Source organism: Lacerta agilis, chromosome 14 (assembly GCF_009819535.1).
Source record: "Lacerta agilis isolate rLacAgi1 chromosome 14, rLacAgi1.pri, whole genome shotgun sequence".
Taxonomy (NCBI): domain Eukaryota; kingdom Metazoa; phylum Chordata; class Lepidosauria; order Squamata; family Lacertidae; genus Lacerta; species Lacerta agilis.
The window spans coordinates 23,418,492-23,445,303 of record NC_046325.1 but is presented as its reverse complement, the minus strand read 5'-3'; the positions used below and the strand labels follow the sequence as shown (position 1 = coordinate 23,445,303).

Sequence of the window (26,812 nt, the reverse complement as noted above, 5' to 3'; positions counted from 1 at the left end):
TGGGATCCATCCAACTCTAATTGTAAAAAATAATAATAATTATATTGCCATTCTGAGTTATTGTTTCACATTACAGTGGTGCCCCGCTAGACGAAAATAATTCGTTCTACAAGTTTTTTCGTAGAGCGAATTTTTCATCTAGCGAAGCAGCAATGGAGCACGGAGGTTTTCGCGCTAAAAAAAAAAAATCGTCTTGCGAAGCAGCCCCATTGACTTTTTCGTCTTGCGGGGCAGCGAGTTTTTTGTCTAGCGAGGCATTCGTCTAGCGGGGCACCACTGTATACAAATGCATACATCCCTGTAATTTAATAAAGCAGCAGCAGCTGTTTTTAGAATTATTACACTTTCCAATACAGCATTCCACAAGTGGGAAGGCACTGCAGAAAAGGCCCATTCTTGTGTTGCCACCCTCTTGACCTCTTGTGAAGGATGCACATGAAGAAGGGCCTCAGAAGGTGATTGCAGGGTCCAGGTGAGTTCAAAGGTGGAGTTGTCTAAAGGAGAGCTTATTCACAAAAGCAATTCTTACCTGAACGTCTGATTTTAATGAAACTCCACCTGATTTATGTATCTAGAACTTAGCCATACTGAGGCCGTTGAATTAAAATAAATAAATAAATAAATAAATATGTAATAAACATTCAATATGCAATTAATTAACACGAGGGAATATTTTGTGTGGGGGGGTTATTCTGGAAGTCAAGGTAAGAGCATCCCCCCAAAAATAAGATTGATCCCCACAGGATTGTTGGAGTAATTAGAAACCATGGATGGCATATTTGATGTTACAGCATTATTAGCAAAATAAACAAAAGGCAGCTAGAGTCTAATAAAACTTCTACCTGATTAACATATGTGGAAATGAGACGAGTTCCATAAGAAATTTATTTTATTTTAAAGAAATAAATAGACAATGGAACTTTTTCCACTTCTATATTCCCCAAAGTCATAATCCCCAAAGCCTTGTTTACTTAAGAACACTCACCAACTTTCTGAAGTTATTTAAATATATACTTATATGAGTTAAAGACAATTATGAATAGCATTTCCCATATTAACTTAGGAACTTAATTTGCTAAGTGCAATAAGTTTATGTATATCAGTAAGAATCATTGTGCACATTAGCTGCAGTCAACAAATCATGGCCAGGTTTCATAGTCAAAAAGAAAAAAAAATTCTACTAGCTAGCCAGAATATAGTAAAAGTGTCCTTGAGCACATACAGAGTGCCTCTTTCTGTCTCTACACTGAGCAAGTGCAAATTGTCCAACCCCTCCAATTTTCCTCTTTTTCACAGAGGGCTGCACTAGAAATACAGTTTGGTTCAAATTTTATTGCAGACCTATGTAATTACAATTCCCCAAACAACAGGAAAATGTAAACACAAGTATTCTTCAAAATTCACACTGTTCTGAATATTGTGTGCAGTTCTTCAACCTTAAAATGTATACTGAAATGCATATATTGGGGGGAAGTAAACATTAAAAGTATATGTTAGTGAAAGCTACATGCAAACATGCAGTATATTACATTATGCAGAACTGCTTGCAAAAAAGGGATATATTTGGTAAACTGGTACACTAATGTATGCATATTAGGAGAAATACTGACGACACACTCTCTCTTTCCAGGCCACATCCATCACTGGCCCTACTTGAGTGGGGTGTGTGAGTGTGGAAACTAACTTACTAAACAAAAGTAAAATCTGAATGTCTTGCCTCACCCACTATTTCATGTGCCCCTGTGCACTACTGGCATGTGCCCCTCTGAAGGTTGCAAACAAGGAGGGAAAAACAATTTATTTCCCACTCTGTGACATCAGGGAGATGTTTACCCACTATGTAATTATGAAAAACACTATTATTGTTTTTCCTTAATCTGTAATCAAATGAGAGAGACGGAGAGATTGAATCAAGTGCTTCAAATGTTGAGCTCACTTAAGTACTGGTTACAATGTGCTGCATAGATTGGAGGGTGGGTGGGTGCCGTGACACATGCAGAAGGGATAAACTGACCACTTATAGTCACTGCTTTGTTTGTGGCAAAGCATGCCGTTGTGCAGCTGTGGTATGGGCAGGCATGTATTTGAATTAAGGGGCTTGCTGTTGCTGCTGCTGTTGCAGCTTCAGCTCCCTCCCTTTGCTTGCAAGGAAATGTCAGAAAAATGCACAAACATCCAAGACCATTTGTATAAGCCTGGAGAAGCGATCATAGGTGGGATTCTTTCTCTTATACAACATGGGATATATTCGCTCAATTTTACATTCGTTCCAGACAGAAGTCATGATTTTCTTCTGTAAGTTTTTGCAATATATTTATTTTACTAGTAATCATTTTTATCAACCAATATTACATATGCCAGCAACTGCAAAGCAGATGTGTGTGTGGAACGCTACAAGGTTTTGCTTTTCATATGATGTAACTGTAGTTAATGGGCAAGATGTAAAATTCAAATTTCTATTTGAACAGTAATAGATTTATTAAAGACCTACCCACTGTGGGTGGCACAATAGTGTAGGATTTTGACCACATCCCCAATTTTCCTAGGAAAAGCCTTTCAAAAAAGCACACTTTAATGGGAGGGAAGGAGGAAGAGAAATTAGTGCATGACACCCCTCCTTCCCAAAAAAGGGTATCCTACCCACCATGCTTTAATAATAGGCATCTCCACTGGCAATAACAAGACAATTGTTGAGTCCAGCTGATCCAAAGGCAACAAGCTAATCATTAGGACATTAGGACTTAATTCTGGCTGGATCTGTCCCAGGTTTACAAGAAAATATTTTCCTTAATCCCCACTTGTCTGACTCAGTTCAGCAACTCAGCCTTAAGACGCTGAATCAAAATGCATCCCTCAAATTCACACTTCTTTTCTGATAGTAACCTGCCATTCTCAAGCTATTAGGGAGTCGTCTAGTAGCTTTTCAGTAATTAAAAACACCACCAAGCAGGAAGGTAAATGGAGAGTTGGGATTGGTGTTACATGAAACAGGGGACTTATCCTCATTTGGGGGCAGGTGTGTGTGGACAACGGAAGAGGTTGAAACAGATGGTGAGTACTCTGAGGCACGTTTGAGATGAACAACAATCCCAGAGACTTACACATTGGGCTTTGTGGCCCATGGAGCAGGATATGGATCACTGTTGGGAATAGCTTGCATCACTCGCTGGGGGTTTTGTATCCTCTTCTTAAGAGTGTCAAAAGGTGAAAGTTATAATTCAGAACCAACTTGCTGTATGGTAGGCTCATCCAGTCAATATGCTAAAGAACCTGATAGAATTGGTTTTCACATAGTTTTCAATTTTATGTTCTTATTTTATTTTAATAAAGGGGCCCTAATTTTATCCTATACTGTCTCTCTCTCTCTCTCTCTCTCTCTCTCTCTCTCTGTGTGTGTGTGTGTGTGTTCCTTGACTATTTGTTAATGCATAATATCTAATTGACCTTTGTAAATCTCAGTGTGAACCTCATTGCAGCATAAAGTTTAAACATTTTCAACATGTCCTCGCCATGATTTTTGCCATTAATGAGATCAACAATAACCCACGGCTGTTGCCCAATATCACACTGGGGTTCCATATCTTTGACAACCTATATAACTCAAGAAGAACGTACGAGGCCACCCTGGATCTCCTTTTCAAACAGAAAAATAATATACCAAATTACAAGTGTGGTAGGAAAGATGTATTTTCTGTTATTGGAGGACTCACTTCAGAATACTCCATGCAGATGGCCTCCATCTTAAGTAACTTCAAAATTCCACAGGTATGTGCATGCTTGCTGTTCAGTTATACCCTCTCAATTTTTCCTTTCTTTGGTAAAAAAAGAGGAAAAAGTAATTGGTTCACATAAGTGCTGATTATTAATAGTCTGGGCAGCTCAATGTGTTTGAGAACTGCAGTTTCTTCTTCAGGAACAACCTGAAGATAAATAAAGGATGCAAAAGTAACTATTACTATATATACCAATTACTGTAAAAGTTTGTAGAATAGTTTATATATATGTCAATTAGAAAGAAAATATAATCATAATTTCAAAAAGTAAACATCATTTTGAAAGGTAAACATCAATTTTTGAGCCATGCACATGGCATATCTGCTGAAATCCTGTACCTTCTTATACCAAAGATATTATGGGTTGTTCTATCTCACTTTGACGGCAATAATGTAATTACATTGAATATATCACAAAAAGTAATTAAGTAGAATTAATCTACTACCAACACACTGCTTTTGTTTCAAGACCATATTGCAGATTACACCCACAATAAAACACTGGTTTGCAAGAGCCCTGGGCTTACTTTTATATACTAGATACTAGTTTAACAGAGACAGGTATTGTAAATCTTTATTCAGCAGAGTTATTGATCAACTTTTGAAATGAAGTATCTAGAACATTAAAAGAAAGATTTTTTTTCATTCAGCATTTCCCAAGAACTAAAAAAAAAGACATTTGTGAAAATTTGCACATTTGTGAAAATTGGTATATTAATGGAGGAGACCTTTCCCATTCTTACCGATAACATTGTTTTGTTCACAGATTGTACACACATTGAAAATAACCGTAAGTGTATAGCTCAACTATTGTGTAAACAAATACACAAATTGTACACTTTTTGAATGTCATGTGTGAAGATAGTCATCACCTGGATGGGGTCCTTTGGTTGCAGATGCTTATAAAGGCATTTTTTTAAAAAATCTTGAGTTTTAAAAGAAAATATATGTTTGTTCATTTGTTAGATCACCTTTGACCCATTTGAAGCCACATTGAGTGATAAAAGTGATTTCCCTTTTTCATACTGGACAGCACCAAGAGAAGCCATACATCATGTTGGCATCATCCAGCTACTCCTACATTTTAGATGGACATGGGTTGGCCTCATTGTATCTGATGATGATGCAGGGGAAAGCTTTGTGCACAAGCTTTCTTCTTTGTTTATCCACAACAAAATATGTATTGCCTTCTTGATAAGGGAAATAGTAACTCATTTTTTTCTTAATGGTTACTTGAAACCTGATTGCACTGAAAGAATCATGGAGTTAATGCAAATCTTTATTTCAAGCAATGCCAGTGTGATTATTCTCAAGGTGGATGCTCTGTTGTTGAATTATTTAACACGCTTGATGGAAATAAATGAATTCAAGATGAACACCAATGTAGGGAAGGTTTGGATAATGCCACTTCAGTGGTATTTCAGCACCTTCTTAAAAGGAGAATTGATTGGCAGAAACATTTTCTTTGGTGCGTTTTCATTCTTTGTCCACACAGATACAGTTCCAGGTTTCCATGATTTCCTTCTGAATGTAAAGTTTGATAAAACACTAAGTATGTTCCTCTGTTTATTCTGGCAATTAGCACTGCTACGGTGTGAAAACTGTAGAGAGGGATATTTAGAGGATCTTCCTGCCAACGTTTTTGAGATGGATATGTCTGGTGAGAGCTACAGCATCTACAATGGTGTCTATGCTGTGGCACATGCTTTGCATGCTATATACTTTTCCAGACCAAAAGCTATGTTGCATAAAGTCAATGTGGAGCATGTGAATGTTCACCCATGGCAGGTAAATTAATCACTTTGAGGCTGGGAGTACCTATTTGTAATTCACAGTTTTGAGAAGATGTTGTGGGCACCAGTCACAAAATGGCTACCATGATTATTAGGTAATAGTACAGCATGGCTAACACAGCAAAATACTGGGAAAAGAGAAAGGAACACAAAACTGTATGGGTATATGCCTCCATCGGGGGGGGGGGTGATCTATATCAGCATTCACTGTGCTTGCTGAGAAAGAAAGAAAAATATTTGCCTGTTTTCTCTGTTTAGAACAAAAGGTAGGCTAGGTACCGAATCCTGGTCATTACTTGGAGAGAATCTATATATATAAAACCCAAGTGTCTCTGCGTCCATTCCGTGTGTCCCTGGGTTTGCACTACTGCGCATGTGCCCCACGGACACAGGGATTGGATCGGAGAGACATCGTCCAGAAGCAGCGGTGGCAGTTGAAGCGGTCGTTGAAGCAGAATGCTGGTGCTCCAGAGGACGAGGGGAGGCCGAGAAGGGAGGCCACGCTGCCGCTTTCGCCACTGAAACCAGAGCCCTGAGGCCTAGCGGCCCGGGAGCGGCCCAGAGCAGCCTGCCCTGCAGAGCGCCGGCATTCCGCTTCAACTGCCACCACCACTGCGTCTTTTTGCTTCTTCAGCTCTCCAATTCAGAGCCGGTGAGCAGGAAGGAGCTGTCCCGCCAGAGAGGCCCAGTGCCTTTTGCCCAGCAAACAGCGAGCGAGCAAGGGAAGCGTGCCTCTTTAACCCCCTTGGGGGTGGGCGTGTCCGCGCTGCCGCCGCCGCCGCTGCCACCGCTGCTTCCTGCTCACCGGCTCCGAATCGGAGAGCTGAAGAAGCAAAAAGACGCAGCGCTTTTTGCCTAGCGAGCAGCAAGGGAAGCGTGCCTCTTAACCCCCTCGGGGGTGGGCGTGTCCGCGCCGCTGCCGCTGCTTCCTGCTCGCCGGCTCCGAATTGGAGAGCTGAAAAAGGAAAAACAACGAGCGGGCGCTGGGTGGGGAGAGTAAGCAGCCACCCAACCTCTTCTTATATAATCATCAGGGTAATCAAGGAGCTTTATGCAGCCTGGTGGGGGGGGGCAGCTTATGATCACTACCTTTAAAAAAATATATCTTGCTGTACGTCTGTTGAAGTCCACATATGTTCTAGCGCCCATTATTTTAACGGGTTTAAACCACTAGTTAAATCATAAAACTGCTACCCATAATGTGTGGAAATAAGGTAACAGACAGCTCTGTACTTCACTTCAGGTGTAATTTAAAATGCTTGTAAATGACCGAATGGCATATTGAGGGCATGCATAAACTATGGATACCATTTTATAAAACTCATTTTATTTTCTTCCAATCCAGCTGCATGCTTTCCTGGAAAACATCTGCTTTAACAATGGAGCTGGCCAGGAAGTCTTTTTTGAGCACAAGGATTTGTCCATTGGATATGATATCATCAACTGGGTCACTTTCCCCAATGAGTCCTACCTAAAAGTATTGGTTGGAAGGGTTTCATCAAGTCAGAACTTCAGCATTATCAAAGATGCCATTGTGTGGAATACAAGACTGAAGCAGGTAGGAATCAACTGTGGATGGAGCTGCTATTGGCACTCCTGCTGTGGAACTTTCAGTCTCTTATTTGTCTTTAATAATCTCTGAGCCCCACAGAGGTAGACTGGCGCAATGAAACTAGGTTTCTTTTATACATATTCAGGTTCAGTGTTTCTCCACAGCAGACTGGGTTGCTCATTTGTTGCAGCAAACAGCTGGCAACCGGGCTCCTTCCCGGCTGGCAGGGCTTGGACCTCTGCTTGCTCTGGGAGCCAATCAGCAATCTTGACTAGCTCCTAGGAGTGCAGCCAGGGCACAGAACAGAGGGTAAATTGTGCTCCCTTGGTCTGCGTCCAAGCTATAAAAGGAGATCAGGGCTGTAGGAAGACAGGATTCATGAGATAAATATGGTTGAACTCATACATTTTTTTATGAATAGGTTCCACCACATTCCATATGTGTTGAAAGCTGCCATATTGGACAGAGCAAGATAGTTCAAGAAGGCAAACCACTCTGTTGCTATGACTGTACTGCATGCTCAGAAAACATGATTTCCAACGAGAAGGGTATGTGGCAGTACACAGCTTTGCAAATGGGGGAAAAAATTAAATAGGAGTTTCATGTTTTTATATACTTTGTCAGGACCAGGAAAGGGCAAAAAGCTCTTCCTAACCTATGCAGGCCTCCAAGGAATTTCAATTTGCAATTTTTAAAGATTCACATACTGCAAGACAAAGTTTATATAGGCTGCAAGACAAAGTTTATATAGGCTGACACCAGGTTATGCAGAGAACTGAGGATTTCTCAACATATACATATACATATACATATACATATACATATACATATACATATACATATACATATACATATACATTTCTCAATATATACATATAGAACCAAGGAGTCCCCAATACCTATCCATCTCCTGTTCCCCAGAAACAGAATCTAGGAGTCCCGAACCAGAGCAACCAACCCCGGGCAAAACAAGGGGTTAACATGGACCTATTTGAATTAGTTTGTAGGTAGGTCTTATTTTAATTAGCATACAGCCACCAGAGGAAAGAGGTGTTGCTCCGCTCTCCCTTCTCCCTCTCAGAGAGAGGTGGCTTGGAAAGGAGCAGCTGTGCAGATAGAATGAGTGGCTCTGCTTCTGCCCCTTAACAACACACAAAAAGATGAATCATGCGATGGGCTGCTACCTTCTTCCAGTGGTCAGGGTAGATTTCAGCCTTTTCATTCAGTCCCCCCTCATCAATACATAGCCTACTTCTCCTTCCTCCTTGGTACCCCATCCCCTAACAGGTGCAGATTGCTCTGTGTGATATCATCCAACCTGACAGATAAGGTTATGGAAGTATAAGCATCTCATAATAATAACTTGATTATTGATACATATGTCAAGAAAGGATACGAATCACATTTTGGACCACCAAATATTTCAAACCAGGCTGTGGGATGAGTAAGCTAATGGCTAGGCTGTGGGATGTACCTAGCCCATCCCTCATATTTTTCTTCTCTTATTCTCTTGTTAAATTTATTTCGTCTGTGTGTGTGTGTGTGTGTGTGTGTGTGTGTTCACTATCCATTCTTGCAGGTCACTTTCAGCTTCTTTGCTGAAGACAGCAATTAGGCAAATAATCCTTCCCAACCTTTCTTAAAATGAAACATCAGAGAAGACATTCCTGAATTAAACTTTCTTTTGTACTTAGTATAAACATGTGGATTGAGCCATTTTTGTCCAGCATTAATTAAGCATTATGCCGTTTCTTCCCTTCTGCATAAAGGGTGTCATCTATATGATATATCCTATTCATTCCTTTCAGATGCAACTCATTGTTTCAAGTGCCCAGAAGATCACTATCCAAATGAGAACCATGACCACTGTATCCCTAAGGTTATATCATTCCTCTCCTATCAAGAGCCCTTGGGGATTGTTTTGGTTAGTGTTGCTCTTTCCTTTGCTGTGATCACTTGTTTTGTGATACAAACCTTCCTAAAGAATTGGAACACACCCATTGTCAAAGCCAACAACCAGAACCTCAGCTGTGTTCTTCTCATTTCCATCCTGTTGTGCTATCTTTCTTGTTTGCTCTTCATTGGAAAACCTGGGAAGGTGTCCTGCCTTCTTCGACAAATGACTTTTGGCATCATTTTCTCTGTGGCAGTTTCTTGCTTGTTGGCAAAAACAATCCTTGTGGTCTTGGCCTTCTTGGCCACAAAACCAGGCAACAGGATGAGGACATTGCTGGGCCAAAAAGTGGCTACTTCCATTGTTTTTTCCTGCTCCCTCAAACAAGTGTGTATTTGTACCATATGGGTGTTGACCTCACCACCATTCCCAGATGTTGACATGTACTCACAGGCTGGGAAGATCATACTGGAATGTAATGAAGGTTCCATCACCATGTTCTACTGTGTCTTGGGCTACTTGGGTTTTCTAGCCATGATCAGCTTCACAGTTGCTTTCTTAGCCAGAAAATTGCCTGACACTTTCAATGAAGCAAAGTTTATCACCTTCAGCATGCTGGTGTTTTGCAGTGTTTGGATCTCCTTTATCCCAGGTTACCTCAGCACCAAGGGAAAATATATCGTGGCTGTGGAGGTTTTTGCCATTTTGGCCTCCAATACAGGGCTCTTGGCTTGCATCTTCCTCCCCAAATGTTACATCATTATTTTCAGGGCTGATTTCAATACGAAGATGCTGCTAACCCAAAAAGGATATGATTGATCAGTTTTTGTTTGCTACATGTTTTTTTTTTTCCAGAGGGGGTACCAGTAAAGATTTCTTTACTGAATTTAGTAAACTTTGTAACTGCACGTCGGCTAATAACTTTCCATCGTTAAGCCACTGGGAGAAGGAAACCATGTCATAGTTTAGGTGTCAGGTTAAGCAATGAATTCATACTAGAATGAAATGAAGCCTGTGTTACCATGTTCTAGAATTAGAATTGTCCATTCTCACTGTTGAAAGATACAGCTTTATTGTACCTGAAAATTGCTTAGCACATTCACTGAAGCCATGTTGATAAACCTTGACATGCTGTTATTTTGTTCTGTGTGGATTTCCTTCCAACCTACTTACCGGAACACCAAAAAGGTGGATATATAGTGATAGTGGAAGTTTTGGACATTTTCACTTCCACCAGAGGCCAATTTTCCTACATCTTTCACAATAAACACCAGACTACCCAGCCTGTTTTAGCCCCATCAGTCACCTCAGGTTCAAAGCCAACCCCTCTTCCCTTCCCTTCCCGGAATGTGCAACATGAACAGATATTCACATAAGTGTTGATGGTGTCAGAAGCCCCCTTGAAAGTCCCATTCTGGCTCACATGTGTGCTGCACTCCTCCTTCTCTGTTTGCTCACTCAACTACCAACTGGCCTGCTGCCCCCTGGTGGTCTCCTCTGATGATGGGGGGCCCTTCCTGACCACCTGCAGAGCTGAGCCACTGCCCACCTTGTGATGAGGGAGCCACATTTTCTCCATTGTGCCCTCCCACTCTCCCCCCCCCAGGTCTCCCAGAGCACAGATGAGCTTGGCTGACTTGTGATAGGAACAGAGACTCCACTGCACCCCGTGCCTGCCTTTTCGTGATCTGGGCAATGAGGCAAGCCATTCTACTTCCATGGTTGGTCACAACCAACCAAAGAATAATTGTTTAGTTTTGTAGTTTGGTATATATGATTGTTATTATTTGCATCTTTTGGATATATAGATGATATGTATTGATCTTCCACAACAAGTAAAGACTCCTCAATGCAAACAGTTAACTTGTATGAATTGTAAAGTGACAATATATGGGATAGAGCTGATGTGCTTATCCTTGTCCCCCACCCCCAATATTCTCAGTTAATGTCGGGGGGGGGGGGTATAATTATAAGGCCTGCAAAAGAAGTTTGAAAAAGAGAGGAGCTTTTTTATCATCACCCCCCCCCCCACGGTTTAATAAGAAAAAAGTTTTTCAATGATATTCATGGGAGCAATATTCGAATTGAGACATACCATTGTCACACTTTTTGCACAGCTTCACTATTTTGCCAATAAAATAGAATTAAAAACACCTGTTGCTTCAAACTCCTAACTGTTCAGTTCTCATAAGAGAAAATGCCAAAACACTGCAGTGGAGTCCCATGAGGTTCTGCTCTGCTCAATACCAGTCTGGTTAACATTACTGATGTGTGAAATTGCAGAATCTGTGTTGGCATCTGCTGGATGTAAATTCCATTACTGTTCCTTCATGATATTCCCATTTATTTGGGATAAGGCAATCACATCTTATGGTCAGTAAATAGTTAATGTAAGGCAATGATCTTACACCCAAGAAACTGGTGTAAAGCAAGCGCAGCATAAGGTGACCTGCATACAGTACACCAGGTGCAAAGGGGCTTGCCAGGAAAGAAGGGGCTACTGTTGGCTGAGCTAGCCTGGGCATGGCAGAGGAAAAACAGACCTTCAAAATAGTATTTGAGTTACACCACCCTTTTTCAAAGTCAAATTATTTATTGCGTTAGCATTTAGCCATAGCATAAACCCAACAAAGCAAAACAAACAATGCCGAATACAAACAGCAGAGTACACTTGTCAAATTGACTGCACACATGATGTGTCATAATAAAACTTGAATTACAATAAAACAGAAAGAACTAATATCTAAAACACCCGAGCCAATTATTTAAAATTACTAATTTAACTAGCAAATAGGAACCTGGGGTAAGCTCTGGAGGTTAAACTAAAAGAAGAAGAAGAAGAAGAAGAAGAAGAGGAGGAGGAGGAGGAGGAGGAGGAGGAGGAGTTTGGATTTGATATCCCGCTTTTCACTACCCGAAGGAGTCTCAAAGCGGCTAACATTCTCCTTTCCCTTCCTCCCCCACAACAAACACTCTGTGAGGTGAATGGGGCTGAGAGATTTCAGAGAAGTGTGACTAGCCCAAGGTCACCCAGCAGCTGCATGTGGAGGAGCGGAGACGCGAACCCGGTTTCCCAGATTACGAGTCTACTGCTCTTAACCACTACACCACACTGGCGAGGATGATAATAATGGTCATAGTCTAGGTCACACTCCCTAACAAGGGAGCCCTGAGTTTCAATGCCTGCACAATAAAAATGGCCACTCCGCGAGAGACTTGGGGGTTTGCATCCACTAGTAGGTGTTTCAGACAGTCACCCTTAGAAATAATGGAGGGCGGGATCAGGAAAAGAAGTTTGGGTCTTATTGAATCGTATAGGGGGAAATAAAAGAAGAAATTTAAAAAGTCCTTTATCTCTTTCATATTACAGGGGCAGAAGCGCTGATCAATAGGGATCTTGAAGTGTATACCCTGGAGGAAGGTCGTAGGAAGGGTATGAAAGTGGGCCATGGAGAACCACCACCCATTTTTGCTGACTTAACAGAAAACAGGTTACCAGGTCACTTGACTGACCTGAATCAAAATCGAATCCAGTCTAAATCCTACCCCCCACAGTCCTTAGAGGGACATAAGTATTGGGCAGTGGGAATGGATACAAAATCCCAATGGATCTTGCTTTAGGAATGCACCCAAAATCAGGGATGGACAATATCCTGTACTACAGATGTTGTGGGATTGCTACTCCCATTCACCCCAGCCAGCATGACTATTAATCAAGGATAATGGTAGTTGTGGGTGAACAGCATCTGGAACACCACAAACTCCTCATCCCTGATCTCAATATTGTAAGGAGAACCAACCGTGTTCAGACAGTCTCACAGTGAAGCAGGTGGTACCTTGGTTGTGTCTGTGAAATATTTTCGCTATTTCCCACAAGCAGAGAGTATTATCCTACTCTGTAATTATGCAAAACACTATTATTCATATGTAACCCAAAAAAATGCAACAAAGAATTAAATAAAAGAAACCAGGGGTGGGTAAATGCTGAACTCCTTTGAGTGCTAGTTACAATGTGCTACTTAGAGCTGGGCGTTCGGTGATATATGCAGGAAGGATAAATTGACCACCTACTCTTCTCACTGTATGTAATGTAAAGCATTCATGCTGTTATGGGAAGGCATGTACGTAAATGCTGGTGTTTGCTGTTGCTGTTTTTGTGGCAGCTACAGACCCCCCCTCTTGCCTGTAAGGAAATGACAGGAGAATGCAGAAACACCCAAGAACATTTGTATAAGCCTGGAGAATTAATCATTGGTGGAGTTGTTTCTCTAAAACAACAGTGGGTTTATTTAATTGATTTTAAAGATGTTCCAGACAGAAATCACGATATTGGTTTGTAAGTTTTGTACAGTTTTGTCTACTTCTACAACCGGTTAACAACATTAGATTTGCCAACAATTGCATGGTAGAAGTTTGTCTGGAATTCCAAGAAGTATTCCTTTTCATAACTGAAGTGTCCCTCAGAAAACGTGGATTATCAGTCAAAATCCTGTCACCTGTAGGGAGCAATGTCCAAAAGATTCTCTGTAATGGGTTAGGATTTTGACCTCCCCACCCCCAGTGTTTTCTAGGGAAAGCTCTTCAAAACAGCCCACTTTATAATGTTGGGTCCCATTATATTTGCCCCCACTAAAAAGGAAAGGAAAGAATGAAAGCCAAGCCAATTCACTGCCTTCTCACTGCATGATATGCATAGGGTAATGCATGACTCACTAGGGAAATAAACGAGGCAGGAAGAGAAAGAAGTACAGGGTCTCACAATGGAGTACCCATAGCTTTCTCCACTCCAAACTGGCTGCTCCACTGGCAAGAATGATCTAATGTTAATATATTATGTCCCGCTGATCCAAAGGCAAAAAGCTAATAAATGGGATAAAGTGCTTAATTCTGGTTGCATCTGCCCTGGGTTTACAATGAATTACCCTATCTATTCCCCCTTCGTCTGACTCAACTGAACAATTATAGTGTCAGATATTGAACCAAAATACATTCATTTTAACTTCCCTTTCTCCAGCTAGTAGAAAGTTATTCAGCAGCACTTAAAAAAAACCAACCTGTACTGCTAATAGCAAATTGAACAATCCCAAACTCACCTTTATATATCTCAATGTGAACCTCATTGCAGCACTAACTTCAAATATTATCAACATGTTTTCACCTTGATTTTTGCCATTCGTGAGATCAATGACAACCCACAGCTCTTGCCCAATATCACCCTGGGGTTCCATATCTTCAACAACTTATATAATTTAAAAAGAACATTCAAATCCGTTCTGGATCTACTTTTCAAGCAGAGAAAGAATATGCCCAATTACAAGTGTGACACCAAAAATGTATTATCTGTTATTGGGGGACTCACTTCAGAATATTCCAAGCAGATGTCTACCATTCTAAGCAACTACAGGATCCCTCAGGTATGAACACTCAAGCTTTGTATGAACGATGTCCACTTGCTTTTCAATTATGCTCTATCAATCTTCCTTTTTCATAAAAAGAGTATGTAAAAAATGAGAAGTTGTTTCTCAAAAGTGGAAATAATTAATGGTTAATGGCAATGTGTTAGGATACTGATTAAAAACTAAACTTCTACACATATATTAACACCTAAATATGATTATATTTGCTCTTCGTTACATTCCTACTAGAACCATTTAAAACCATAGACTTAGATTACCTTAATTAATGAGCTACTGCAACAAATACCTTTGGGCTATTTGTGTTGCACAAAGACTAAAGGTAACAGAAAAATATTTACCTGCTAACAAACTCTACATGGTAAAATCAGCAATGCTATGCTTTGGAGTAATTAATTACTAATGAACAGATCTATACAAGAGACTGTTCTTATCCTTTTATACAGGGATGCAACTGTTCTTATCCTTTTATACAGGGATGAGACTGTTCTTATCTTTTTATACAGGGATGCAACACAAGAACCCTAGAGATCTCTCCAGACTTTTTATTATGCACTCATAATGATTTGTGCTCATGATGCAATTGGAGGGATCATACAACATCCCACTTTCAGTACCATTTGTACCTGTAAAAGTTTTGGCGTGGTCACATTGCTTCATTTTCAATCAGTGCACTTCCTGTAATGTCCTGAAATCCTGTAAATTTCCAGGCCACAGATACTCTGGGTTGTTGTAGCTTTTATCCCACTTTTGCTGTGATATTGGGGTCCTATTAGAAGTATAACAGGACAACTAATAAAGCAGCATAACCCCCCCCCCAATATATTTGCATCAAGAACCTGCTGCAGAATACACCTTCAATAAAACACGGGTCTGTGGGAGACCTGGGTTTTCCTTTATCTACACAAATTCACAGACTAGCGTTGTTGAATGTAATGTGTTTCCAGAGTGACCACATGAAATGTGTCCTTGGGTGCAGTTGCTTATTAAGGCAGAGTTCTCTTGCTTTTTGTTTGTTTGTTAGCTCACTTTTGGTTCATTTGAGGCTACAGTAAGTGGCAAAAGCGATTTCCCTTTTTTGTACCGGATGGCAGGAAGAGAAACCACATATCATATGGGGATCATTCAGCTTCTTCTGCATTTCAGATGGACATGGATTGGCCTGGTTGTATCTGATGATGATGCCGGGGAAAGTTTTGTGAGGAAACTAACACCCTTGTTTGCCCAGAACAGTATATGCATTGCCTTCTTGAAAAGAGAAACAATAACTGACTTTATTCTTAACAATTACATGCAATTGAATTACATTGTAAGAATCAAGGACTTAATGCAAACACTTGTTTCAGCTGATGCCAATGTGATTGTTATCAATATGGATGCATTGTTGTTTTCTACTTTAGCACAGTTGATGGAAGCAAATGAAATCAATGTAATGAGCAACATAGGAAAGGTTTGGATAATGCCTCTTCAGTGGGATTTCTACAGCAAACTAAGCGGAAAATTGATTGGCAGAAACATTTTCTTTGGTGCCTTTTCTTTCTCAGTCCACACAAATGCAATGCCAAAATTCAAGGAATTTCTTCGGACTGTAAAGCTTGATGACACTTTAGAGATGTTCCTCTGTTTGCCATGGAAAACTGCATTTAAACTGTGTGAAAGCTGTACAGGAGAGGAGAATTTGGAGGAACTTCCTATAAAGATTTTTGAAATGGAAATGTCTGGTGAGAGCTACAGTATCTATAATGCTGTCTATGCTGTGGCACATGCTTTGCATGCCATATACTTTTCCAGACAAAGAGTTATGTTGCATAAAGGCAAACCTGGGCATGTAGAAGTCCAGCCATGGCAGGTAAAGTGTAATCACTTTAAGGCTGGACAGTGCTTTTTTTCTTTTGTAGAAAGAAGGGCCACTATTCACATTAAAAAGTGGGGGAGGGGCACAGATGGGGGAGGGGCCAGTGCATGGGGGAGGAGTGTGGCCTGATGCCAAGGCTGAGCAGTTAGCTGTATGACACTCCATCACTCACACACAAACCTACTGGGGCACTGCAACCCAGATGAAGAAACCTAACATGGCCATAGCCACCCAGAAAAAAATAGTTCCTAGAATTGTGTTCCACTCCACCAGAAAAAAGCAGTGAGGCTGATGTTGTCTATCTGGAAATTTGAGACCATGCCTTAGGTAACATTCACAAAATGACTGCGATGGTTAACATGGCATAACACAACATTGCAACATAGCAAAACACCAGAAAAAGAGACAGGGATGCAAAACTGGAGGGGCATATTCCCACCACCACTGCCTGACATTGGGCAAAAGAACCTACATTGCCACTCACTGCACTTGCTTGGAAACATATATTCCTCGCCCACCCTTCTTTGTTCAGAACAGAAGGCAGACTAGATGTCAAATTTTGACACCAATGAAATGTGGGCTCATCTAAACAGTGATTTTCAATGTAGCGATTGAGCCTGTGCAAACAGGAACTCAGCAGGAAGAACAAACTAACTGTCATTCACTGTAAATTTTTGAGAATATACCGTATTTTTCTGTGTATAAGACTAGGTTTTCCCCCTAAAAAATAATGTCAAAAATTAGGGGGCATCTTATACATGGGGGCATCTTATAGATGGAAAAATATGCTATTTCCTGAGACCTTTTGCAGCTGCCCCAGGATGTACTGGTACATACACTGGCACTCAACCCCTGGAGAATATAAATTTTTGCTGACTATTTTGTGGCACATTTGTTGCCCTAAGGACTGATAAATTGATGAGGAACTGAGGACAGTCTGCTTTACAGTTCATTTTAACAGTGGTATATCTGTAGAAAGCATGCTGAGAAAGCATGCCGAGAAAATGGATTCCATATTTATATTTCTTTTAGTTTCTCCCAATTGAGCTTCCGGATTAGTTCACCTTCACTGTTATCTTTATTATGTGGAGGTAAAGTGGCAGAAATCTTATGAATTTGATTCCTCTGTGTTTCACTTCAGGTCCAATTTTGAAATGTTTGTAAATGACCAAGTGGAAGATTGAATGTACACAGTAACTATGGATGCCAATTTATAAAAGGTGTTGTGCTGTCTCCCAATCTAGCTCCACCTTTTCCTGGAAAACCTCCACTTTAACAATGGAGCTGCCCAAGAAGTCTTGTTTGAGAACAAGGAATTGTCCATTGGGTATGATATCATCAACTGGGTCACTTTCCCCAATGAGTCCTACATCAAAGTCTTGGTTGGAAGGGTTTTGCCAAGCCAAATGTTCAGCATTATGGAAGATGCCGTTGTGTGGAATCAGAGATTAAAGCAGGTAGGAACAAATTGGGTATCTTAAAGGAATGGAGCTGCTGTCTGGGCCATTTGGCACTCCTGCTGCAGAACCTTCAGTTCATAATTTCTCTTTACTAATTTCCGAGCCTTCCAGAGTTTGACTGGGGTAATGAAATGAGATCTCTGTCACACAAATCCAAATTCACTGTTACTCTGCAGCTGACTGGGTTGCACTCCGAGTGAAGCAAGCAGCTGGGATCCTGGCAGTTTTCCAGCTGACAGGACTTTGGCCTCTTGCTTGCTCTGGGAACCAAATGGCAAACTTGATTAGCTCCTAAGGTCAGAGCTGTAGTGCAGTGCAGGTGGGAAATAGTGCTCCTTGTCAGGGAAATGGTAAATAACCTGTGTAAGGCAATTAATAAAAGAGGCAAAGTGTGGGGCTATATGCACTCTCTAGCACGTCATAGCTCCCAGCAGAGTATTTAAAAATCACAAAATGTGCAGCACAGTGAAGCATTATGAATATAGGCTGCTACATATCTTTAAACATCCCTTATAGTTTGCTTTCAGTGTTTCGCCATTTCTACCCCTTTCAGAAATGTGCATATAAACTTTTTGGTGAAACAAGGATCAAGTATGACTTGAAAACCCAGGGTGTCCCTGATTCCTGCTCATACACCTTGTTAATGTGATTCACCTCCAAAACTTAAGGTCATGACACGAATCACCCCAGTTTACCTACTTATTTGTCATATATATGATTCACAGCCCTATTTTGCGGCATTGAGCACTAATTCTGATGTGAGAATTATGTTTATCACCATAAGCATCATGTTTCAAAATGTTCAGCTTACAAAATTCCAAAACAGGCATAACACCTTAATAAGTCTAGATAAAAAGCAGGATATAAATAAAACACCTGGTTTAAACTTTTTATAATAAAAGCAAGAAGAAATTGCATCACCTCAGCACCACCACTAAAAAGACCCTGACCACATCAGATTTCATGCAAGGACAGAAATGATGGGCTGGCTCATGTTTGAGGACAATATTCATGCACTCTATCCCCCCCCCCTTTTTAAATGAATAGGTGCCACCACGTTCCATATGTGTTGAAAGCTGCCATATTGGACACAGTAAGATAGTTCAAGAAGGAAAACCAGCCTGCTGCTATGACTGCACTCCGTGCTCAGAAAACATGATTTCTAACAAGAAGGGTATGTGACAGTGTACAATATTTTTTTGAAACTTGAGTTTTGTGTTCTATATTTTATCAGGACCACAGCACAGCAGGAAAAAGTAAAAGACCCTTCCTTCTGCAGTGCATTCTTAATTCTATTCAGGTCCCTGAGAAATTACAATTTGCAAGTCAGTGTTTATGCAGAACGGCACTACTGAGGATTTCTCAACATAGCAATAACAACAACAACAACAACAACAACAACAACAACAACAACAACAACATTTCTGTAGTGTATAGGGCTATGCACTGACATACAACACAAATCTCCAATCCAAGGCTCTTGAATCAGGGTTAACCACCTGCTCTACCTTTGAGTATTTTAGGGAGGAACTTATTTTGAATTAGCATATAACAGGGTAGGGGAAGCAGGAAGGAGCTATTGCTGTCTCTCTCCTGCCACCTCCAAACTAGGAGAAGGAGTTCAATTCTCTGACAAGCTTTTTGCATAGCAGCACCCTGCCACATGCAGAATCGGTGCCTCCACTGAACAGTTGCTCAGCAGATGTGCCAATCCTGCTCCTTTACATGTGGCTTGACAGCAGGGAAGCTGCTTGCAGAGAAGCAGCATACACCAGACAAGATTCACATCTCAGTTGTTCAGCAGAGGTGTCAATCCTGCTTTGTGCATAATGCACTTTTGCAAGATGCTTCTCTACAGGAAAGCCACCAACAATGGAATGGCTTTCAGTGGGCACGTTTGACATCTCAGTTGAAAAGCTGTTCAGGAAAGCCCCTCCTCCTGCTTCACAGAGCCATTTGCAGTTCAGTGGTCAACAATGTCCAGGGCTGGATCTACACTGACCTGTTTAATGTCATTTGCTATCATTAGAACGTTGATAGATATGTTGTTTTAAAACATCACAGGGCATACTTATTAATTAATATGTCTTTTACCTTGGTTTTTGCACCAAATGTATGTAATATCCAGCCAAACCATTTTCCTAAATGCTGTTCTTTCCCTACTGCTTCCCACAGGTAGCTCTGCTCTGGCCCCTGGTGTCACATTTTAATTCTTCCTCCCTCTCTCTGCTGCCTGAGGAAACTGGCTCAGTGTGGCTCAGGGGCATGGTGGGCTGACCCTCCTTGGCACAGCCAAACACTTCCCATTCCAAAGGCCATGACAAGCTATAGCCCCAAGGCTTGGGCCCCACCTTACAGCAAGTAGGGAGGTCATTGTCCCACCAATAAGATAATTATTATTTTAGTGATCATTTCTTCAAGTCACCCTGAGCTACCTCACTGAATGTAACCCTCCTTTCTTTAGGCTTTGTTTTGTGCTCAGTATATATTTGGAATTGAGACATCTTCATCTGAACATTTGGATTCAATCATTTTTGTCCAGCATTCACTAGGGATTATGACATCTAATCCTTCCTGCTTAGAGCAAACTGTGTTATTCAAATGATATATTCTCTTTATATCTTTCAGATGCAGTTCATTGTACCATGTGCCAAGAAGATCAATATCCAAATGAGAACCATGACCAGTGTGTCCCTAAGGTTATATCTTTCCTCTCCTATCATGAGCCCTTGGGGATTGTTTTGGTTACTGTTGCTCTTTCCTTTGCTGTGATCACTTATTTTGTGATACAAACCTTCCTAAAGAATTGGAACACACCCATTGTCAAAGCCAACAACCAGAACCTCAGCTGTGTTCTTCTCATTTCCATCCTGTTGTGCTATCTTTCTTGTTTGCTCTTCATTGGAAAACCTGGGAAGGTGTCCTGCCTTCTTCGACAAATGACTTTTGGCATCATTTTCTCTGTGGCAGTTTCTTGCGTGTTGGCAAAAACAATCCTTGTGGTCCTGGCCTTCTTGGCCACAAAGCCAGGCAACAGAATCAGGACATGGCTGGGCCAAAAAGTGGCTACTTCTATTGTTCTTTCCTGCTTTCTCAAACAAGTGTGTATTTGTACCATATGGGTGTTGACCTCACCACCATTCCCAGATGCTGACATGCACTCACAGACTGGGAAGATCATCCTGGAATGCAATGAAGGTTCCATCACCATGTTCTACTGTGTCTTGGGCTACATTGGCTTTCTGGCCCTCATCAGCTTCATTGTAGCTTTCCTAGCCAGAAGCTTGCCTGACACCTTCAATGAAGCCAAGTTTATCACCTTCAGCATGTTGGTGTTTTGCAGTGTTTGGATCTCCTTTATTCCTGGTTATCTGAGCACCAAAGGGAAACACATTGTGGCTGTGGAGGTTTTTGCCATTTTGGCCTCCAATACAGGGCTCTTGGCTTGCATCTTCTTCCCGAAGTGCTACAACATTGTTTTCAGGGCTGATCTCAATACCAAGAAGCTGCTAACCAAGAAAAGGAATAACTGAACATGGGGTGTTTTTCTGTTTTGCTACATTTACATTTTATATACCTTTATATTATTCTTTACTGCAGGAAATTAAATTTGTGGCTTAATATTGGCTACTAAGTTTAAGTTTAAACCATTTGGTCCAGTGAACCATGTGAGAAGTGCCTTTTGGCTGTTAGTTTTACTGATCACATTATACTGGAATCAAATCAAGACTCCACTACCGGTACCATGTTCTGTCCATCCTCACTGTACAAAGTTGTACCTTTACTGCACCTATCATGGTTAGATTGCTAGATGCTGGTGTGTTTATTGTTTGTATTTCTTTTCTAACCAAATTCATGATCACCAGAAAAAGGGAATATACTGAGTTAGTGGAAGTGTTGGTCATTTTTGCTTCTGACACTGGCTAGTTTCTTACACCGTTCTTACCAAAAATTACATTTTTCTTCTATGAAGTGAACTGAATTCCAAGTAACTGATGTCTAAGAGAGGGAGAAAAAGCTTTATTCTACAAGGTTAGGAGGGCTTGTGCATACAAATAAATGTAGATCAGCCACAAGAGGCCTGAAACTCTGAAGGGAGAAACTCTGCTGGGTGATTAAGCTTGAAGATCATAATTATTAGTGGAAATAAATTAAGTAATTGACATTCAACTATGTGATAGTTTTCTTCTTCTTAATATCTTCTCAAGTATATTTGACACTGCTTGTAGTATTCCGAATGCTGGAAGAAAATGAACTTGAATTGAACTGTGAACTGAACTAGTGGGTAAATGTAGGTAAATATGTCCAGACAGTAGTTTTGGCATACATGTCCATCCTTCATCCAAGTAGGAAGGAACTACTATTCCATTCCAAAGGCATATTCCAAGCTTGCAAATGTACTAGAGAAGGGTGTGGACCAGGGCTCTCTCTCTCTCTCCTGATTTTGAAATTATGCAAAGGCTCATTGTGGATTTATCTCTTATATGCCTCTTCTTACCCTTCTTCCCAGCATCCTTTGTATTAGGTACTTGGAAGGAGAAATACATTTAAATTGGATTTAAAAGATGTTGACATTCCATCTTTTTAACTGATTGGCTGAAGCCAAAGTAGTAGAAGGATTACTAACATGACCCTGCAGTGGCAGTGTGCCTGAAAAGTTATGCTGATAGCTTTCTAATTAAATGAAGGAAGCAAACTGAACTGGGAAGTTTGGAATATAAGAGTTCCAAAATGGTGCACCAAGAAATTCAACACAATTCACACTAATTGAATGCTCAAGGACTATTAAAGAAATGACCTCTCTGTTGGGTACGATTTACCCATTGGTGGCATATTAGTTATAATTGGCCACATCTCTCCTTCATATCCTGTGGTCTTTTTCTTCACCTCTTTTAGAATTTCTATATTGAGAGATCTAGATGAAGACAGCAACAAATAAAACATCAAGAGAACAGAACACAAAAATAACTAAATGACCTTTGGTATCCCCCCCCCCCAATCCTAGGAAGGCAAGGTGAAATCTCAAGGTGGCTATGGTTTTAATGAGATAAATATTCATTATTCACCTATCTAGATTACAGATCCCATGGTGTTGTCATGGCCCTCTGTTATACTCTCTGTAGTGAAGGATCTGTGGGAGCCAAGCAATATAAATCCATGGGGATAATAGAATACAAAAAGTTTTTAAGTGACTTCAGGGATTCCCCACTCCCTGGTTTAGTTGTGTAAGAACAGTTAGAACACATTTTCAGAATTGAGAAGAAATCTCAGAGGAATCTTGTTGTTTTTTCTAATATCAATTTTAATTATTTGGCTACCTGCATTTCTGTTAGTAGCATCTGTTTAAGAGGGCACACTTATCCAAGTTTTCCACTAAATAGAACAAATAAGAGAATAAATCCATGTGTGTGTGTGTGTGTGTGTGTGTGTGTGTGTGTTAAGAGTGGAAGAAGAGTATATATGGATGGGTAGATGGAAATCTTTGTGTATTCAAAGTGGTATTTTGTCCATATTGATCCAAACAAATGAAATGGCAAATAGTAAGTAGCTCTACTTTTTAAACAGTTGTTTTAAATACTGTTTAAATGGCTTAAATTGGTTTTTATTGTTGATTTATTGCTCTTTTAATATGAATAGTGGAAGTCACCTTGTGATCTTGGAAAGATGAAATGCGGTTTATAGGAGGAAATGTAAATAAGGAACGAAGAAACAAACAAATAAATCAGCAAGGGTGTTGGGCAACTATCCCATTAGAACCACAACCGAGAAGAGACTTTTCACAGCAGCAACCCACTATACTTTAGATGATAAGATCATCCAGATGAGGGCCTCTGCATCTGACCAAAGTGCAATAGGTGATCCTTCGGAAGGTCTAAAGTCATGTAGATTTTTTCTGTCTGCATACTCCTTATCATCACATTCTTGGTGAATTATCCATGTGTTAATTGGGTGATTTCCTCCCCCCCCCCCAGCAGTTAAACTTATGGAAGAGAAGAATAAAGTAAGAAATGGAACAAAAGTGATGGAATTCATTCTTCTTGGCTTCCCGGGATCTCAGTATTTACAGATGTCCATCTTTATGTTCTTCCTTATCATGTACATATTGTCACTTCTGGGAAATATGTTCATCATTGTTCTTGTAATAGCAAATCGTCGTCTCCATACTCCAATGTACTTCTTCCTATGCAATCTCTCCTTTCTAGAAATATGGTACACAACAGCTTCTATCCCCAAGAGTCTTGCCATCTTTCTGGGGAGGGGCAGAAGCATCTCTTTCACAAACTGCATCATTCAGCTGTACTTTGTGTTTGCCTTAGGGTGCACAGAATACTTCCTCCTGTCTGTCATGGCTTATGACCGATATTTGGCCATATGTTACCCTCTGCGTTACAGCAGTATCATGGATAGCCAGCTTTCTTTGCAGTTGGCAGCTGGCTCTTGGCTGTGTGCATTCCTCATTATTCTTATACCAGCCATCTTGATCACAAGGTTGACTTTCTGTGGTCCCAATGTGATCAATCACTTCTACTGCAACATTGATTCATGGATAGCTATATCATGCACCAGCACCTTTGAGGTTGAGATAGCAGCTTTTGTTATATCCATTGTTGTCATCTTGGGTCCCTGTGTGATCACCTTTCTTTCCTATATATTCATTATCAATACCATCCTGCACATTCCTTCTGCACAAAGCCAGCAAAAGGCTTTCTCCACCTGTTCCTCCCATCTTGCTGTAGTGCTCATTTGGTATGGAGCTACCATCTTTCTCTTTGTCAAACCATCTAATCAGATCTCTTCAGATATGAACAAAATAGTCAGCATCTTGAGCACAATTGTGACTCCAATGCTGAATCCTTTCATCTATACACTAAGAAATAAAGAGGTGAAGGACACAATTAGAAGTTCATTGCACTGGGGTTGAACCCCACCCCACATGAGTTGTGAAATTCAAAAAGGGTATAAAAAGTATGTCACAAACATGTGTATAGACCAGTGGTGAGGATCTTTCAAGGGCCACGTTAGAGCAGTGGTACCTTCCAATCTGGTCCATGGTCTCCAAACCTCTGCCCCACCCCACATGAAAATTTGGCTGTAAAGGGTGAGTGATTTTCTTGAGTGTTGCAGCTGGGAAATAAAGGGTTAACTAGCATGCACTGGTATTAGGGGAGATAGTCCAATTCATGTAAATGAGACTTTATTATAAGTTTACTTGCTGCAAAGGGGGGGGGGTTATCCCTCATTTCAACAAATACCACCATATGCAGCAAATAGGCTTGGGAAATTGTCTGATTCATGATGCTGCTGTGGAGGGCAGTTTGGGGTGGGGAAGGTTATTAACCTTTTGTGTTTCAACAATGCCACTTTCCTGAAAATGATCCTATGGCTATTAGGCTTGCAGAAAATAGTTAAATTACTCAATTGTGCTGATTAGGGGAGGGAATAGGGTATGGAAGAAGATGAAGGGATGAGAGAGAGAAGGGTCAAGTCTGTGTTAAGTATAGTGGTTTAATTGACATGGAAATGAGAATGCCAAAATATGTATTGGTGAAAATGTTTAAGATGGGTATTTTCTATAAGGCTATATTAAAGCCAAGGAGAGCACTCTGAGCTCTTGCTGAGTTAATGATTGTTTTTCTCTGGAAACTAATATGTGAGTGTTGTAACCTTAGATAATGTGATGAATGTATTGAGTTGCAAATCTTCATTTTGAATGGAGTTGCTTTTATGTCTTTTGTCTCAAGGCTTTGTGAAGTCAGGACATGCAAAAGACCCTCTCTGACTGAGAGAGGGAGAAAACATACCTAGGCTAAAATGGATGTTGTGGGAAGAGACAGGCTTTTGTTCCTAGGTCTGTTGGAATTATTTCATATTTCAAAAGCTGCTGAGCCTGTGCTGGAAGCACAAGACATTGTAAGGATGTTTTGGATGTATAATTTACTATACTCTGTTTTGTTTCTGAAGAGTTCTGCTAGTAAAATTTGAAGAAGATTTTCATGGGTCTGGATAATGTTTCATTTCCAAAGGAGTCAGTTTTCGTGCATCCAGTCATTTCAAACTGTGCAATAATAATATTTGCAACAGTCTGTTTCTGCCAGCCAAGCAACTCCATGTCTTGAAGTTGTTGTGGCCAGCTTAGGATGGGGCAAGTTCAGGTTGCCTGGTGTGCATGGCCACAGACTTTATAAGTGTTGTCTGTGCCTCTCAGCATAGCATCAAAGCAAACCAAAAATAATATATCAAAGCAAGCAGATAAATATATGCACATCTGGGAGAAGATAGCTCCATCAGTAGAGCACGAGATTCTTAATGTCAGGGTTGTGGGTTCGAGCCCCATGTTGGGCAAAAGATTCCTGCATTGCAGGGTTGGACTAGATGAACCTTATGGTCCCTTCCATCTCTAAAATTCTATGATTCTCACAGCAGATACCAATTAGTTCCAGGCTTATATTGAATATAAAAGTGGTGTTTACAGGCCTTCCTGGACATTTTCACCATTTGGTTCTACACAGCTGGAAAGGGTGCAGTAACAACTTTCCTGACTATACACAAAGGGACATTAGGTCTCGAAGAGGGCTGGCAAAAGTTGTAGTAAGCTTTTATGAACTCCTCTTCCTTCTTATGTATTTCACCCTTGCCGTTCAACCACTATGGTTTCTCCCATTGGTTTATCTTTATGGGCATGGGATTTAAAGGAAACCTCTGGTTTTGGTGGCATGCCATATATGAACAAAAACAATTGTTAATTTCATTCCAAACTTGAGGAAATTTTCTAGACATTTGGAAGAAACCATTCTGTTCCCAACCTGCATAAATGGAGTGGTCTACCCTGGATTTCTCCCTAAATAAGGGATAGACAATATTTTCTCCTGCAGAATAATATTTTCTCCTCCCAACAACCGCAACCAGCATGACTAATAACCAGGGATGATGGTTGGTAGGCAGTTGTGGAGAACAACATCTGGAAGGTCACAGCCTCCCTATCCCTGGTCTAAATATTGTAAATGAAAGCAATTGTGCTCAGGAAAGCTCACTGTGGAGCAGGCAATATTTTCTCTATTTCCAACAAACAG

At 40.6% G+C, this 26,812-nt stretch overlaps 3 protein-coding genes across 3 annotated transcripts; all 3 read left to right on the top strand.

The window, feature by feature from the left end:
• The first annotated feature begins 3,510 nt into the window (after positions 1-3,510).
• LOC117057811 (vomeronasal type-2 receptor 26-like) lies at positions 3,511-9,831 on the top strand. The gene is made up of 4 exons (XM_033168653.1): positions 3,511-3,765; positions 6,912-7,124; positions 7,540-7,666; positions 8,927-9,831. Exons 1-4 carry the CDS (start codon positions 3,511-3,513, stop codon positions 9,829-9,831), a joined length of 1,500 nt encoding a protein of 499 aa, XP_033024544.1.
• Positions 9,832-14,315: 4,484 nt separating this feature from the next.
• On the top strand, positions 14,316-21,274 carry LOC117057810 (vomeronasal type-2 receptor 26-like). Its single transcript, XM_033168652.1, has 4 exons — positions 14,316-14,426; positions 17,526-17,738; positions 18,789-18,915; positions 20,370-21,274. Exons 1-4 carry the CDS (start codon positions 14,316-14,318, stop codon positions 21,272-21,274), a joined length of 1,356 nt encoding a protein of 451 aa, XP_033024543.1.
• Positions 21,275-23,724: 2,450 nt separating this feature from the next.
• On the top strand, positions 23,725-24,663 carry LOC117057809 (olfactory receptor 6F1-like). The gene has a single exon (XM_033168651.1). It carries the CDS (start codon positions 23,725-23,727, stop codon positions 24,661-24,663), a length of 939 nt encoding a protein of 312 aa, XP_033024542.1.
• Positions 24,664-26,812: the final 2,149 nt, after the last annotated feature.

Coding starts and splice junctions, on each gene's coding strand:
- LOC117057811 (XM_033168653.1), top strand. CDS start 3,511: ATGATTTTTGCCATTAATGAGATCAACAATAACCCACGGCTGTTGCCC. Junction 3,766..6,911: donor GTAACTTCAAAATTCCACAG/GTATGTGCATGC, acceptor CTTCCAATCCAG/CTGCATGCTTTCCTGGAAAA. Junction 7,125..7,539: donor GGAATACAAGACTGAAGCAG/GTAGGAATCAAC, acceptor TTTTATGAATAG/GTTCCACCACATTCCATATG.
- LOC117057810 (XM_033168652.1), top strand. CDS start 14,316: ATGCCCAATTACAAGTGTGACACCAAAAATGTATTATCTGTTATTGGG. Junction 14,427..17,525: donor GCAACTACAGGATCCCTCAG/GTATGAACACTC, acceptor CTCCCAATCTAG/CTCCACCTTTTCCTGGAAAA. Junction 18,916..20,369: donor CATGATTTCTAACAAGAAGG/GTATGTGACAGT, acceptor TATATCTTTCAG/ATGCAGTTCATTGTACCATG.
- LOC117057809 (XM_033168651.1), top strand. CDS start 23,725: ATGGAAGAGAAGAATAAAGTAAGAAATGGAACAAAAGTGATGGAATTC.